This window comes from Diuraphis noxia, unplaced genomic scaffold (assembly GCF_037042655.1).
Source record: "Diuraphis noxia isolate RWA-SAM2 unplaced genomic scaffold, SU_Dnox_SAM2 contig0006, whole genome shotgun sequence".
In the NCBI taxonomy this organism is placed as follows: Eukaryota; Metazoa; Arthropoda; class Insecta; order Hemiptera; family Aphididae; genus Diuraphis; species Diuraphis noxia.
In genome coordinates, this window is record NW_028301716.1 from 2,812,471 (window position 1) to 2,825,132 (window position 12,662).

The following is a 12,662-nucleotide window of genomic DNA, read 5'->3' on the forward strand; positions in this document are numbered from 1 at the left end:
ATGCCTTTACTGGGGTCACGACAGAAATAGGTACGACTACACTATGGGAGCTTAGTGTAGAAGGGACAAGACAAAATAAATAAAAAATAAATACTATTGTGTACAGGCAAGGTGGGAAATGACCTTACACTGCATAAGTTACTCTGGACATTATTTTTACACACATGACAAGTCATGGTAGGTCCCACCGGGGGAAAGGGGGGCTAACGAGAAAGTTCCTGCATGTTGTAGTGAAAGGGCGGTCAAGAGCGGAGTCTGGTGGCCCCTTTACTCCCAGAGGAAGTCGTCCCTCCAGATCATAGATATACACGACACAGTGAACCGCAGAGTGATCGACCCGGTCGCGCCTACACAAACACCTCCAGGGAAGCCAGCTTTTACACCAACCGCCCCGGACATGGGTAGACGCGAACCGCTGAGACCCGAAGGCTGCCGCACCTGATCGGTCCAAGGTCGTGTCCTCCCTGGTTCAGGATGTCACTACAACACCGGTTTTTTTACGAGAAGAATGTCGCAGACTCTTTGCCGTGCAGAGAGTCCCTCTCTGCCAGACGGGGGCCCTACCGAGCTGGGGTGAAGGGGGGCCAACGAATTTAAAGAAAGTAATAGAGACAGAAAATAGGCGGAGTAAAAGGGGACGAGGGGGGGACAACGCGGAAAGTTACGAATTAAATGACCCGGGACTACAAGAGCTTTATGTTACCAACATTTTAGATGCCACACATAAACGTGGAGCAAGGCTCATACCCAGTAGTGGTCCCGTGTTAGACAAGACACACCAGGTTTAACCCCCCATTTAACAGGGATGCTCCAGGATCCTATCCATAAAGGCGGGTTACATAAGTTATTATAAAAATACTATACATTCTCATTTAGTCGATAAACCTAGGGTAGTGTTACCACGGTGGGTGGTTTGTACGGCTTTAGGTGAACAATATTATAGGTACCTCGTGGCGTTTCATCATCCGGACCAACTAATTCATAAGCGTTTACAGTCTTAATACTTTTAATTTTATAAGGACCATCATAAAGAAGGAAGAATTTGGAGATTTTTTTATCAATTTGACTGCTTAATCGGCGTGTTTTTACAAGGACGAGATCGTTAATTTTGAAAAGGGGAGCATTAATTGTTTTGTCATGACGTTTCTTACGGGCTTCGGATTTTGTTAACTGTATTTCATGGGCTAGTGTTAATTTATGTTTATAATTTGGAGGAAAATCATTATTAGGAAAGTGTATAAATTGTGAAAGGGGGTTGTGTGGGGTGTCTCTGAGGAAAAGTTCTGAGGGAGTGTGGGCAGTGGACTCGTGATAAACGTTGTTTAAGGTCCACTCAATATATGGAACATATTGGGGCCAGTTAGAGTGCTTGAAATGACAATAGGTCCTAAACATACGGCCAAGCTCTCTCATAACTCTTTCCGCAGGATTAGACTGCGGGTGGTAGACACTAGTATGAGTGATCTGAATTTGGTACTTCTTCAATGTGGTCTGCCAATGTTGGCTGATAAACTGCCTACCGTGGTCAGAGACAATATTTTTAGGAACACCATAGGTAGGGAAGTAATTGGTAGTTAACTTTTTAATACAGATTTTGGCATTGGCCTTTCGGAGGGGATACAATCTGACAAACCGAGTGAAATTATCCATGACAACGAAAATATATGTGAATTGAAACATTCCAGTGGGAAGGGGACCATAAAAATCGACCAGCACTTTATCTAGTGGCCTGGTAGAGAGTATCGGCTGCATGGGGCCGGCAGTGCGAATGGTTTTGGGTTTGCACCTCTGACACAGATCACACTCCTGAACTATGTGGCGAACAGTCCTACTGAGAGAGGGGAAATAACAGATGTCCTTTATAACTTGGGCGGTTTTACGGGGGCCGACGTGAGCATAATACTCGTGAAATAATAAAACAATTTGTTTGACCAGGTGGTCAGGTATGTAAAGGGACCAATTTTTTGCCTTCTTGTATTTGCGTGTGAATAAAACTTGATTTTTTAAAGTATAATATTGTAGCCAGTGAGTTGAAGAATTCAGTTTAATGGTAGAAATAATTTTTTGTATTCGGGGATCTTTAATTTGCTCATGAGAAATGTTGTTGAAAAAAGGAATGATATCTGGAGGTATTGGGGGAGGGAGAGTGTAATGTAATATGATAGGGGTATCTTTCGGGGGTTGGTCGTCTCTACCGAGAGGGTGTCTAGATAGGGTATCGACAGGATTCTCCTTGCCAGGACAGTGATGTATTCTGAGATCGAATTCCTGTAGAGCAAGGGTCCACCGGGTGAGACGAGAGTTTTTTAATTTACATGAGAAAAGGAAAGTAAGGGCTTTATGGTCGGTATACAAATTGATTTGATGGCCTAGAATGTAAATTTTAAATTTCTGACAGGCAAATAATATTCCTAACAGCTCCAGTTCGGTTACGGTATAGTTGCGTTCGGCACTAAGTAAGGACCTACTTGCGAATGAGAGGGTATTACGTTGACCACTGGGGTCTAGCTGGAAAAGTTCCGCACCGAGATCTATATAAGAGGCATCAGTTTGGATACAGAATGGTTCATTAAAGTTGGGATGGGTAAGGGAAATTTGTGTAGCGAAAGCGGTTTTAATTTTTTTGAAATCTATTTTATTTTGTTCAGTGAACGTCCAGGGGGTATCCTTGCGAATTAAATGAGAGAGAGGGTGTAAGAGGGAGGAATGATTTTGGGAGAACTTGCGATAGAAATTGCAGAAACCGAAAAAAGACTGAAGGTCCTTCTTGTTACGGGGTTCGGGAAAATTTTGTAATGCTTTAATTTTATCAGGATCCATAACCGTACCGTTAGAAGATATAAAGTGTCCTAAAAATTTGATTTGTTGTTTATTAAAATAACATTTTTTAAATTTTAGAGTTAGGCCTGCCTGGGCTATTTTATGGAAGAGCCATTCTAACGTCTCAATATGGTTTTCAAAAGAAGAGGAGGAAACCAAAATATCATCTACATAAGTGTGTATGTCGTTGGGGTAGGGACAAGGTATAGCATCGTTATTTAATGCAGCTTCGAGCCCTTTACCAAAAGCAGCATTTGATATATTAAGACCAAAAGGTACTACGCAAAATTGATACGAACGACCATCGTAAAGGAAACTAGTGTATTGTCGAACGGAAAGATCAAGAGGGATTTGCCAATATCCCGAAGAAAAATCGAGTGAGGAGAAGAAAGATTTATTATTAAATTTTGCAAGAATTTCATCAATGGGTGGGGAAGCCTCTCGTGTGGGTAAAATAATGGTGTTCAACTTTCGGGCATCTAAGCACAAGCGAATAGAGCCGTCGGCTTTAGTAACGGTTACTAGTGGGTTACTATAGGCAGAGTCGGACTTCTCAATAACTCCCCATTGAAGCATTCTGTTTATTTCCCTTTCTACCGCGGGACGACGGGAGAACGGGACGGGATATGGTTTAATTTTGTAAGGTTCATGTTGTCTTATGTTAAATTTGTAAGAGAAAAATTTGTGAAGGCCAGGTTTATCTTGGAAAATTTGTTGATTTTGTTGAAGAAGGGAAAACATTAAACTTTGTTGAGAATCATTAAGTGTTATATCATTAAGGGCAATATTTTTTTCATTTTCAAACGGGAGGGGTTGCTGTATTAAACTGGAAAGGGGTTCATACATATTGAGGCGTTGATTATTTAAATTTAGACTATTGAGTGAGTTTACAAGGCTACTGGGGTCATGGTCCGCAATTAGTTTAAAGGGTATTTCATCATTAGTAGTAGAGAGGGAAATTATTTTTTGCTTATAGTCTATGGTCACCTCATTCTCCAACAGCCAGTCTGTCCCAAGAATGAGAGGGGTAGAGAGCAAGGGAACGACTAAAAAGATACCATGGGTTTCATATTGATTGATTGTAAATGTTAAATAAATTTGAGACTTAATTTTGACGGTTTTATTGCTAAGAGCTGTAGTGAGTAGTATGCCTGAAAGAGGAAAAATAGGAATTTTATCTTGAGAGGGGTCAGTGGTTAAACTTTGGAAAAAATGTTCTGAGATAGCTGATACTGAAGCACCTGAGTCGAGCAGAGCGGTTTGTGTATTATTAAAAATTTTGACAGTAATTTCCGGACGATAATTGGGGGGAGGAGTCGATTCATGGTCTTGATTTAATGGATGGGTAAGTGTTGAGATTTGAGGACTTCGCTAGGGAGACACAGTACACATCCTCACGGGACTGGTCGGAACTAGTTTCCCGGGGGAGATGCACTACGTTCAGGGACGGACGCGGACGGTGCTTGACTATTTTGGTTATACTGAGGGCGAGGATAATTATTACTACGAGGGGGATATCGGTTTTGATTATTGTGAAGATTTGAATTTTGGTTTTGATTTTGAGAGGGGAGGTGTCTGTTTTGATGGTTGTGGCCTGAAGAATAGTTATATGAATGTTGATTTTGAGAGGGAGGGTTTGACTGATTATTGGTTTGAGTTGAAGAGGAGTGAGATTGTTGAAGATGAGAGAGTTGCTGTATTAGTTCATTGGTGGTAGTGATTCTGAGACCGCGGAGAGCTACGGATATATTGAAAGAGAAATGAGAAATAAGTTGGTCGACCATCTCTGGTTGGTCTATTGGGGGTCTTAGGAAGCGGGCACGGTTGACCCAGTCCATGGCATGTTTTTGAAGGGACGAATTGTCTCGGTGAAAATAGGGTCTGTATAGTTCATTGCGAATTGCCCGTTGCTGATTATTAGACCAAAAATGGCCCCTGAATAGTGATAAGAAATCCTCATATATTGAGGGAGAGGGTAATAAGGTGTTATACCATAAGCGAGCATCACCAATAAAACGTTCTTTAATATAATTAATCTTTACCTGGTCAGGTAGGGGAGTGTGGGTTAAAAAATATTGTTCAGCCTGTTCAAGGAACTCCTCTGGGTGTACCGGTGTTAATTTACCATCATATTGGGTGAGCTTTGTATAATCGAGTACTATGCTAGAAGTATTGGATAAGGTTACGTTTTCTTGAACAGAGGTTAGGGGAGTGAGCTACTATATTTGGGGACAGAGAAACTAGAAATATTGAGTGGGGCAGGAGCTTGAGTTTGACACGGATGAGCAAAGGTAGTAGAAGTTAAACAATTATTAAATGAATTATGATGCACGGGCTGTGAATTGGTAGAAACTATGGGGGGTAGTGAATTGGTACTGGAGTATTGAAATTTATTTTCTAGAGCGGCTAGTCGGGCACTTTGCCCCTCTGTGAGGCTTACGCGGTCGCTTAGTGCTTTGATGGTATCATTGAATGATCGTTGGGTAGTGGTAATGCTTTTATGGGACTCCTGGGTCCGTTGTCGTTCTATGGAGAGATCGTTTTGTATAGTGATGAGGTCTTTATTGAAAGAAGATTGAAATTGACCGAATTTGTCGCGAACGTCCAATTCATTCTCATCTATGCGGGAGCAGAATTCGTCTATACGGGTATCTAGTTCACTGAACTTACGGGAAATTGTTTCCATCTGGGCGTTAAAGGCATCGTTCATGTTACCGACAAGTTGAGCTAGGGACTCTAGAGAGAGGGGAGAGTCTATTGGGGGGGATTGCTGTTCATCCTCAAGTCCAGCCATTGTCAAATCAAAATCAGTTGCCGGTAGTATGGGAGAGGGGTATTGAAGAGAAGGGTCGTACCTCAGGGGTGGTCGTGTGATGCGTTTACCTGCACTATGCATTAACCAGCATGTACATAAAAAGAATAAACACGAGAGATTTTTTTTTTTTTCAGTAAGGGAAAAGAACTAGTTACCAACCTCGGTTAGCATAGTAGGCAGGGTAAATACAATGTTTATATTGAAATGGAAATATATGTCTTAAGACAAAAATAAAAATTAATAGTATATTATAAACAAAACAACCAAAATTGATCTCCAAGGGAGTCAACAGGGAAAGAAAAGAGGAAAAATAGATAATCGAACAAGAATGATTATGGCAATTTGTTTAGCTCTGAGGACAGAGATGATTGAATACAGAAAAAAAAATATATATATTAAGTACAAATTATTTTAAAGAAGAAAAAGATTAACCATGAAATGGATATTAGATAAGGACAAAGCAAAATAGTTATAATAAAATGTCTGAACAATGGACAAAACAGGCTGGTCCAAGTACTATGGGAGTAACATCCAGTAAGCAATTCAGGCACCAATGAGAAAAGAAACAAAAAAAAATTTAATAATAATAATATTCGGTTTAATAATACCGTCAGATATGTATTTCACCACATATGAGTGGGATAACTTAAGTTACTAATATTATAAGAGGTGTAGTAACACAGTACTGAATATTAATTTAATTTAATTTAATAAATAATGATAGTACATAATATAATATAGTATAATAGGTGTGACCCAAAGTCACAAAGAATATTTTAATTTACTTTGGAATATAATAATAGTGGGACCCTAGTCAGGGCAAAGCTACCGAGCTAACCAACTTCCTATACAGCAACTCAGTCATCATTGAGGATATAATAATTTTAAAATAACAAGAGGAATTATTTAAATAATGGTTGGGAGAACATACTTATGTTATATAAAAGGGAGTATATTGTTTATTAACCTGGTATACAAACTAATCATATGAATATTTTAATTGAATTTAGGGAGAACATTGTAATAATATAAACTTGGGCGTTAAGGGGAAATAATATTAAATATTTACTAATAGTAAGTTATGGAAAAACAAAATTTTATTAACTGTTGTTTAGTGAACATTGTTCTGATATTTTTGTTGAGAAATAAAATAATAATTTAATTTTTTTTTTAAATAATTTCATAATATGATAATAATTTGTGTTAACCACCAAGGTATACATGTGTTCTGAAGGAACATAATATAATAATAATAAAGTTAACTTTTGTCATGAGACAAAAAGAATATAATAATCCGCAGACTTAAAACATAATAATATAATAATACAGGGTGTCCCACGGAGTTCTGACAAATGAAATAACTTTTATTCTAATCAATATTTTTTAATTTTTTTTTTTTTGTATAATTAATAGACGCTTGCTCTACACATATAATATAAACATTTTAGTTTTTATTTATTTATGTAGAAAATTAAAAATTTAAATTTTGTTTTAAATTTTTTGGAACAAATTCAAAATAGCCAATTTATAAACATATTGAAAAAAATAGATTTAACGTTTTCAGTATTTAATTTGAGTAGTCCGTTTGCGACTTATTAACATTTAAATATTCGTTAGATTGACTGCTACCGGGCAATTTACCAAACGCAACAGACAACTACAGTTATAACCAGAAGTCAAATGAACCCGAGATAACGAACTATAATAGTATTATAGTATCATTATATCCATAGACCACGAATATCCGTATAGATAATCGTGCCATAACATATTATTATAATAGGAATGATAGCCGTTTTACATTGCCGCCAACATATGTGCGATAAAACCTCTTATTACTCTTTGACACGGTCTTAGAAGATATCTTCTAAGACCGTGCTCTTTGATAAAACCGCAGATTTATATGGATCTAATAAGACATATTATTGTTTTACATAGTATCTCACTTCATTCCTGGTCTAAGACCAATGTTCGCCTTTAAATACATATGAGCTCTTATTATTATTATCTCTGTTATCGTTAAATTTATTTATTAGCTTATTGTAAATCTATCTACTCTAGTACTCGTTACTTTGCTAATTTAATGTTTATTTAGTTTTATTTTATGTTTATTTAATTTTGCTTTTCACCAATAAACCTACGCCATATGCAAGAAAAAAAAATACATAATATTATTGTTCTGTGATAATACCAATATGTCTGTTGTCTATGATTATACCTATTCTGTGGTAGTCACGATGTAGAGAAGATATCTTCTCTACATCGTGGTGGTAGTCTAAAGGTTTATAGATAAACCTTGCTATTATCTAAGGTGATAGTACTGATACTACCACAGAACAATAATACTACTAGATACTACTATCCTAAATTGTGATTTCGTCAAAATTATCATTATTTACAGTGATAATGATTATGTTATTTGGTGATAGTGGATAGTGGATAATGAATATTATTATCTTTTATTCTGTGGTATTATCAATAATCAAAATTATTAAGTTTAATCAATAATATTACATATTTTTGTGTTGAATTAAGTTTAATAATTAATATTTAATACATATTAAATTCTTAAATTGTATTTAGTATCAATTTATTTTATTGTAAAACATTAATGTAACTGATTATTTATTTTGAAGAACATACTTAAACTACTATAATTTATTTTCAAAATGACCTCCATGATTTGATACACATTTTTCGTATCGTTGTAATATTGACGCAGTTACTGAATTCAACATTTCCAGGGTTATGGACCTGCATGCTACTATGATGCGCTCTTTCAAATTAACTAATGAAGTGGATTGTTCAGTATACACACGATCTTTTAAATATCCCCATAAAAAAAAATCCAATGGAGTAAGATCTGGAGAACGTGGTGGCCATTTAACAGGACCGTTTGTTCCAATCCATCGCAACGGAAAACTATGGTTCAAATAATTTTTAACCACATTAGCATTATGTGGGGGAGCACCATCTTGTTGTAACCACATACAGTCTCGAATATCAAGAGGGACATTTTCCAGCAATGTTGGCAAAATGTTTTCCAGAAAATCCAAATAACGCTCACCAGTTAAGGTTCCTTCATAAAAGTATGGACCAATTAATGTATTATTTAATATACCACACCATACATTTGTGGACCATCGAACCTGGGACTTTGTTTCTCTTGTCCAAAATGGATTTGAATCATTCCAATAATGTGTGTTATGGCGATTTACCATACCGTTATTGGTGAAACAGCTTTCATCAGTCCACAATATTTTGTTCAAAATATTACTATCCTGATCATATAAACTAACTATTAATGATATGAATTGGAGTCTTCTTTCTGGATCTGACGGTTTTAACCCTTGAACGCAATGCAATTTAAACGGGTGAAATAAATTGTTTTTTAATATGCGATGTACAGTTGATTTACTGATATCTGTTTGCCGAGCTATGGATCTTATTGATGCTTGTGGTGTGGTACTAAATGCAGCTAGAACATCAACATTTTGAGCATCATCTATAGCAGTGTAATTTTTTTTTAACCGATGGCCATTTGGAAAACTCCCTGTACAAACATTTTTATTTTTTTAGTTCATTTAATAAATTATTTTTAAAAATGTCAATGCAGTTGCATATTAATTCCATAATAATATTTAATATAATTATTGTCTAAAAGATACCTATTAATTCAAATTCATGTTTATACAATATTTTATTTTATTTTCTATTATATTATACATAGACTGAATTGTATTTTTTTTAAATAAAATGATGTTACACTTAATTTAATATTTCTTTTAGTTTTTTTACAAAATATCTGCTACGATAGATTGTAATTTGTAAGTAGGTACTTACTTATATAATTTATAAAAATATTTATATTTTTGTCAATTATTAAAATTGAATTCTACCTGTTTGACGCAATGTTTTTTCAACGTTGGTAAATGTTGCCCGTGAAGGTTGTTTTCGGTCTGGAAATTTTTGTAGGTATTGACGAGAGGCATTTAATGTGCTTTTACCACATTCATAAAAAATAGCTAACATATCAGAATACTCTGTATTACTATAAATAGCAGGCATTATTAAATTAAATTAAATTACTAAATAAAATAAGTTGTCTATATGTATAATATGTACATTATGGACAATATGTCTCGTATCGAGTTGTATTAGAAAATCCAATTAATAAATACAAAATGCATTTTAAAAAAAAGCTGAATTTCCAAAACCTAGATATGAAACTTATCTAATCTTGATTATTATATTATAAATAGTATCTAACTGGAAATTTTGATATTCTGCAGTGTGTTGTACACAGGTAAATGGTATGTATAGTTTTTTTTTTATAGTATTTCTTGTTTCATATCTTGTTTGATACTTGCATTGCACACACATTACACTTTCTTTAGTCTCTTTATTTAACATTTATTAATTATTTTCTACTTCTTTATTTGAAGCTTAAAGTAAATACTTTCTTAAAAATGGAAGTTTTTGAAGATGTCGGTACATTATATAGTGAATATTTAAAAAACAATCAAGATGACGTTATGAGTGAGTTAGAGTTTTTCAAGTCTGCATTTAAAGATGCAATGAATGAGATGGATACTCTACGTCAGGTATGTAAAAATTTAAATTAATATGCACATCAATTTTACTTTAAATTTTATTCTGAAAACAATAATACACAAATTAACAGCAATACCATACGTTAAATGAGCAACTTAACAATAAAAAAGTTGAAAGCAGTTACTATGCTGAAGAAGTGATTCAGCTTCAAACTGAAAATAAGTCACTCACTGAAGAACTTGTAAGTGACCAAATTATAGTAAATCAGGCAGTGAAGTTGTAGCATTTTCATATTTTTTTTGTAGATATTTAATATATTCATTGCTAAGTGAGCTTAAAATATGTTTCAGACTTTCAGTTAACTATGATTTCATACAAAACACGTTTTATTGAAATAAATGCAAATTTTGTCATTTTTAGTGCAAAAATGCAATCAATTTATTTTGTTTTTTAATGCAATAACTTCATTGTCCTAATAATAAATAATGAAAAAAAATTACATATTATATAATTTATTAACAATAACATAATATTATTAGGTAACATTAAAAGTTCAAGAAAAAGCATATAAAGAAAAATATGTACGTTTAAAAATAAAAATAAAACATGCTTAATAATATTAGTTACAATTTTTTTTTTTTTTTTATACATTATAGGCTATACTTAAAACCAAAAAGGAAATTTTGGAAGAAGACAATGTAAGTATACTATACTTGCAAAATTGATATTTAATTTAGTGAAATAAATAATGCTTTACAATCATAAATAATATTAATTACAAATTACATTTTTTTTTTTCTTATAGTCAGCACTTAAAACCAAAAATGATTATTTAGAGAAAGACATTGTAAGTACAAGTAGCAAAATCATTTAAACAAAAAATATTAACTGTTATAGTTGTAGGAATTACTTAAGCAAAAAATGGCCACTATTGAGGTGAAGGATAAGACAGAACATCACAAAGAAAAAAAAAAAGTGAATAGTGAATAAAAAACATATCCAACATATTTTACTATATTAAAATGATTTACTTTCAGGAGCACCAAACCCTTCATAGCTTAACCTCATCTCTTATGTTACCTAATTATGCTAAGAAAGATGATTTACTGCCGATCGAATCCAAAATTTCTTTTATAGAAAAACTTGTATGTTCAAAAATGGAGGAATTAAAATTAAAAGATGAAATAAGCAGTGTGATAAATGTATTTGATGACACATTGAAGACAAATGATGTATTGATAATTTAAATTAATTGAAAATAGATTTTATCTCATATTTATAATTTGTATTTTATTAGAGTTGTACTGAATGGTGGTGTCCTAAGCACAGTAAATTTTTGGAAATTTTAAATGGTCTCAAAATTGGCGAACTAACTGTGGAGGATCAATGTATTATAAGGAAAGCTAAAGCAAGATATGTTTATTGGGAAGATAAAAATAATAAGGTAATATTAATTTGTTTTTTGTACTATTTCCCATATTTAATAATTTATTGTAATTCATTATATGTATTTACATGACTAAATAATGATTTATACTTTATTTTATGTTTAAGAATACACCAAGGTGTCCTATTCAAGACCGAAAAAGAGGACAGGTTATTCGTTATCAAAAACCTAAATGTTGGCCATAAAATAATAATGTTTAAAAAAAAAACCTTTAAATAAAATACTATTCTAATTATTAAATAATAATTTGTTTATTTTGATACCTACTTAGAATACGTATGTACTAAAAGGTATGTATCTTAACAGCAACATTAACAAACTTGCACTAAATGATATTTGTGGGCACTACTGTTTAACTTTTATGTAATAATCCAATAATATCAATTAAACATACATTTTACATATTAAATCCAAAAAGATGAATCAAATATATTGTTGTTTTAGGCATGCGCAGGTGTATAATTTAAAAATCAACTTTTTGTTTAACTTTAATTGTAATAAAACAGTATTATTAATAACTACCTATAAATTAACAGTTCATAAGCATGAACAACTAATAGTCATGATCATGACTATTTTAAAACTATACATACACTTTATATCTATTAGTATTTATCTTTTTGTTATTGAAGGAAACCTACGTTCAAGGTATGCAATTGTGCACACCAATGATTGCTGTTAAGATACAAATTTATCAAAATCATTTTTTTTTCTGAAATACTGACCAAATTCACTAAATATACTAAAAAATATTAGAATTTACTTAACGGATTGCATAAGCAGAGTATTTGTGTAAAATCTAAAATCTTTTAGTAATCCAACAAATCTAATCATTACTTCTAAAAAAAAAAAAGTTTCCTGCTTATAATTCACCTCATTTGTGACAAAGATATAGATAAATTTGAAAAAAAATTAAAATTATTTAATTATGATCTCTAAAAATAGAGTTTAGACTTTAATTTCACATTTTGTTAAATTCAGAAAAAGTTGTATTTACTAAGCATTTTTTTAAATTTTTAGATTTTT

The 12,662-nt window shown here is 33.1% G+C and overlaps 2 protein-coding genes across 2 annotated transcripts; one reads left to right on the plus strand and one right to left on the minus strand.

Annotated features, from left to right (window-relative positions):
- Nucleotides 1-8,286: 8,286 nt before the first annotated feature.
- Nucleotides 8,287-9,703, minus strand: LOC149054570 (uncharacterized). The gene is made up of 2 exons (XM_089230136.1): nt 9,535-9,703; nt 8,287-9,188 (listed from the first exon to the last, which is right to left on the minus strand). Exons 1-2 carry the CDS (start codon nt 9,701-9,703, stop codon nt 8,287-8,289), a joined length of 1,071 nt encoding a protein of 356 aa, XP_089086262.1.
- A 401-nt stretch (nt 9,704-10,104) lies between these two features.
- On the plus strand, nt 10,105-11,821 carry LOC149054571 (uncharacterized). The gene is made up of 9 exons (XM_089229974.1): nt 10,105-10,239; nt 10,320-10,430; nt 10,729-10,770; nt 10,846-10,887; nt 10,995-11,036; nt 11,093-11,164; nt 11,227-11,421; nt 11,487-11,633; nt 11,744-11,821. The coding sequence occupies exons 1-9, from the start codon at nt 10,105-10,107 to the stop codon at nt 11,819-11,821; spliced, it is 864 nt and encodes a 287-aa protein (XP_089086100.1).
- The last annotated feature ends 841 nt before the right edge of the window (nt 11,822-12,662 follow it).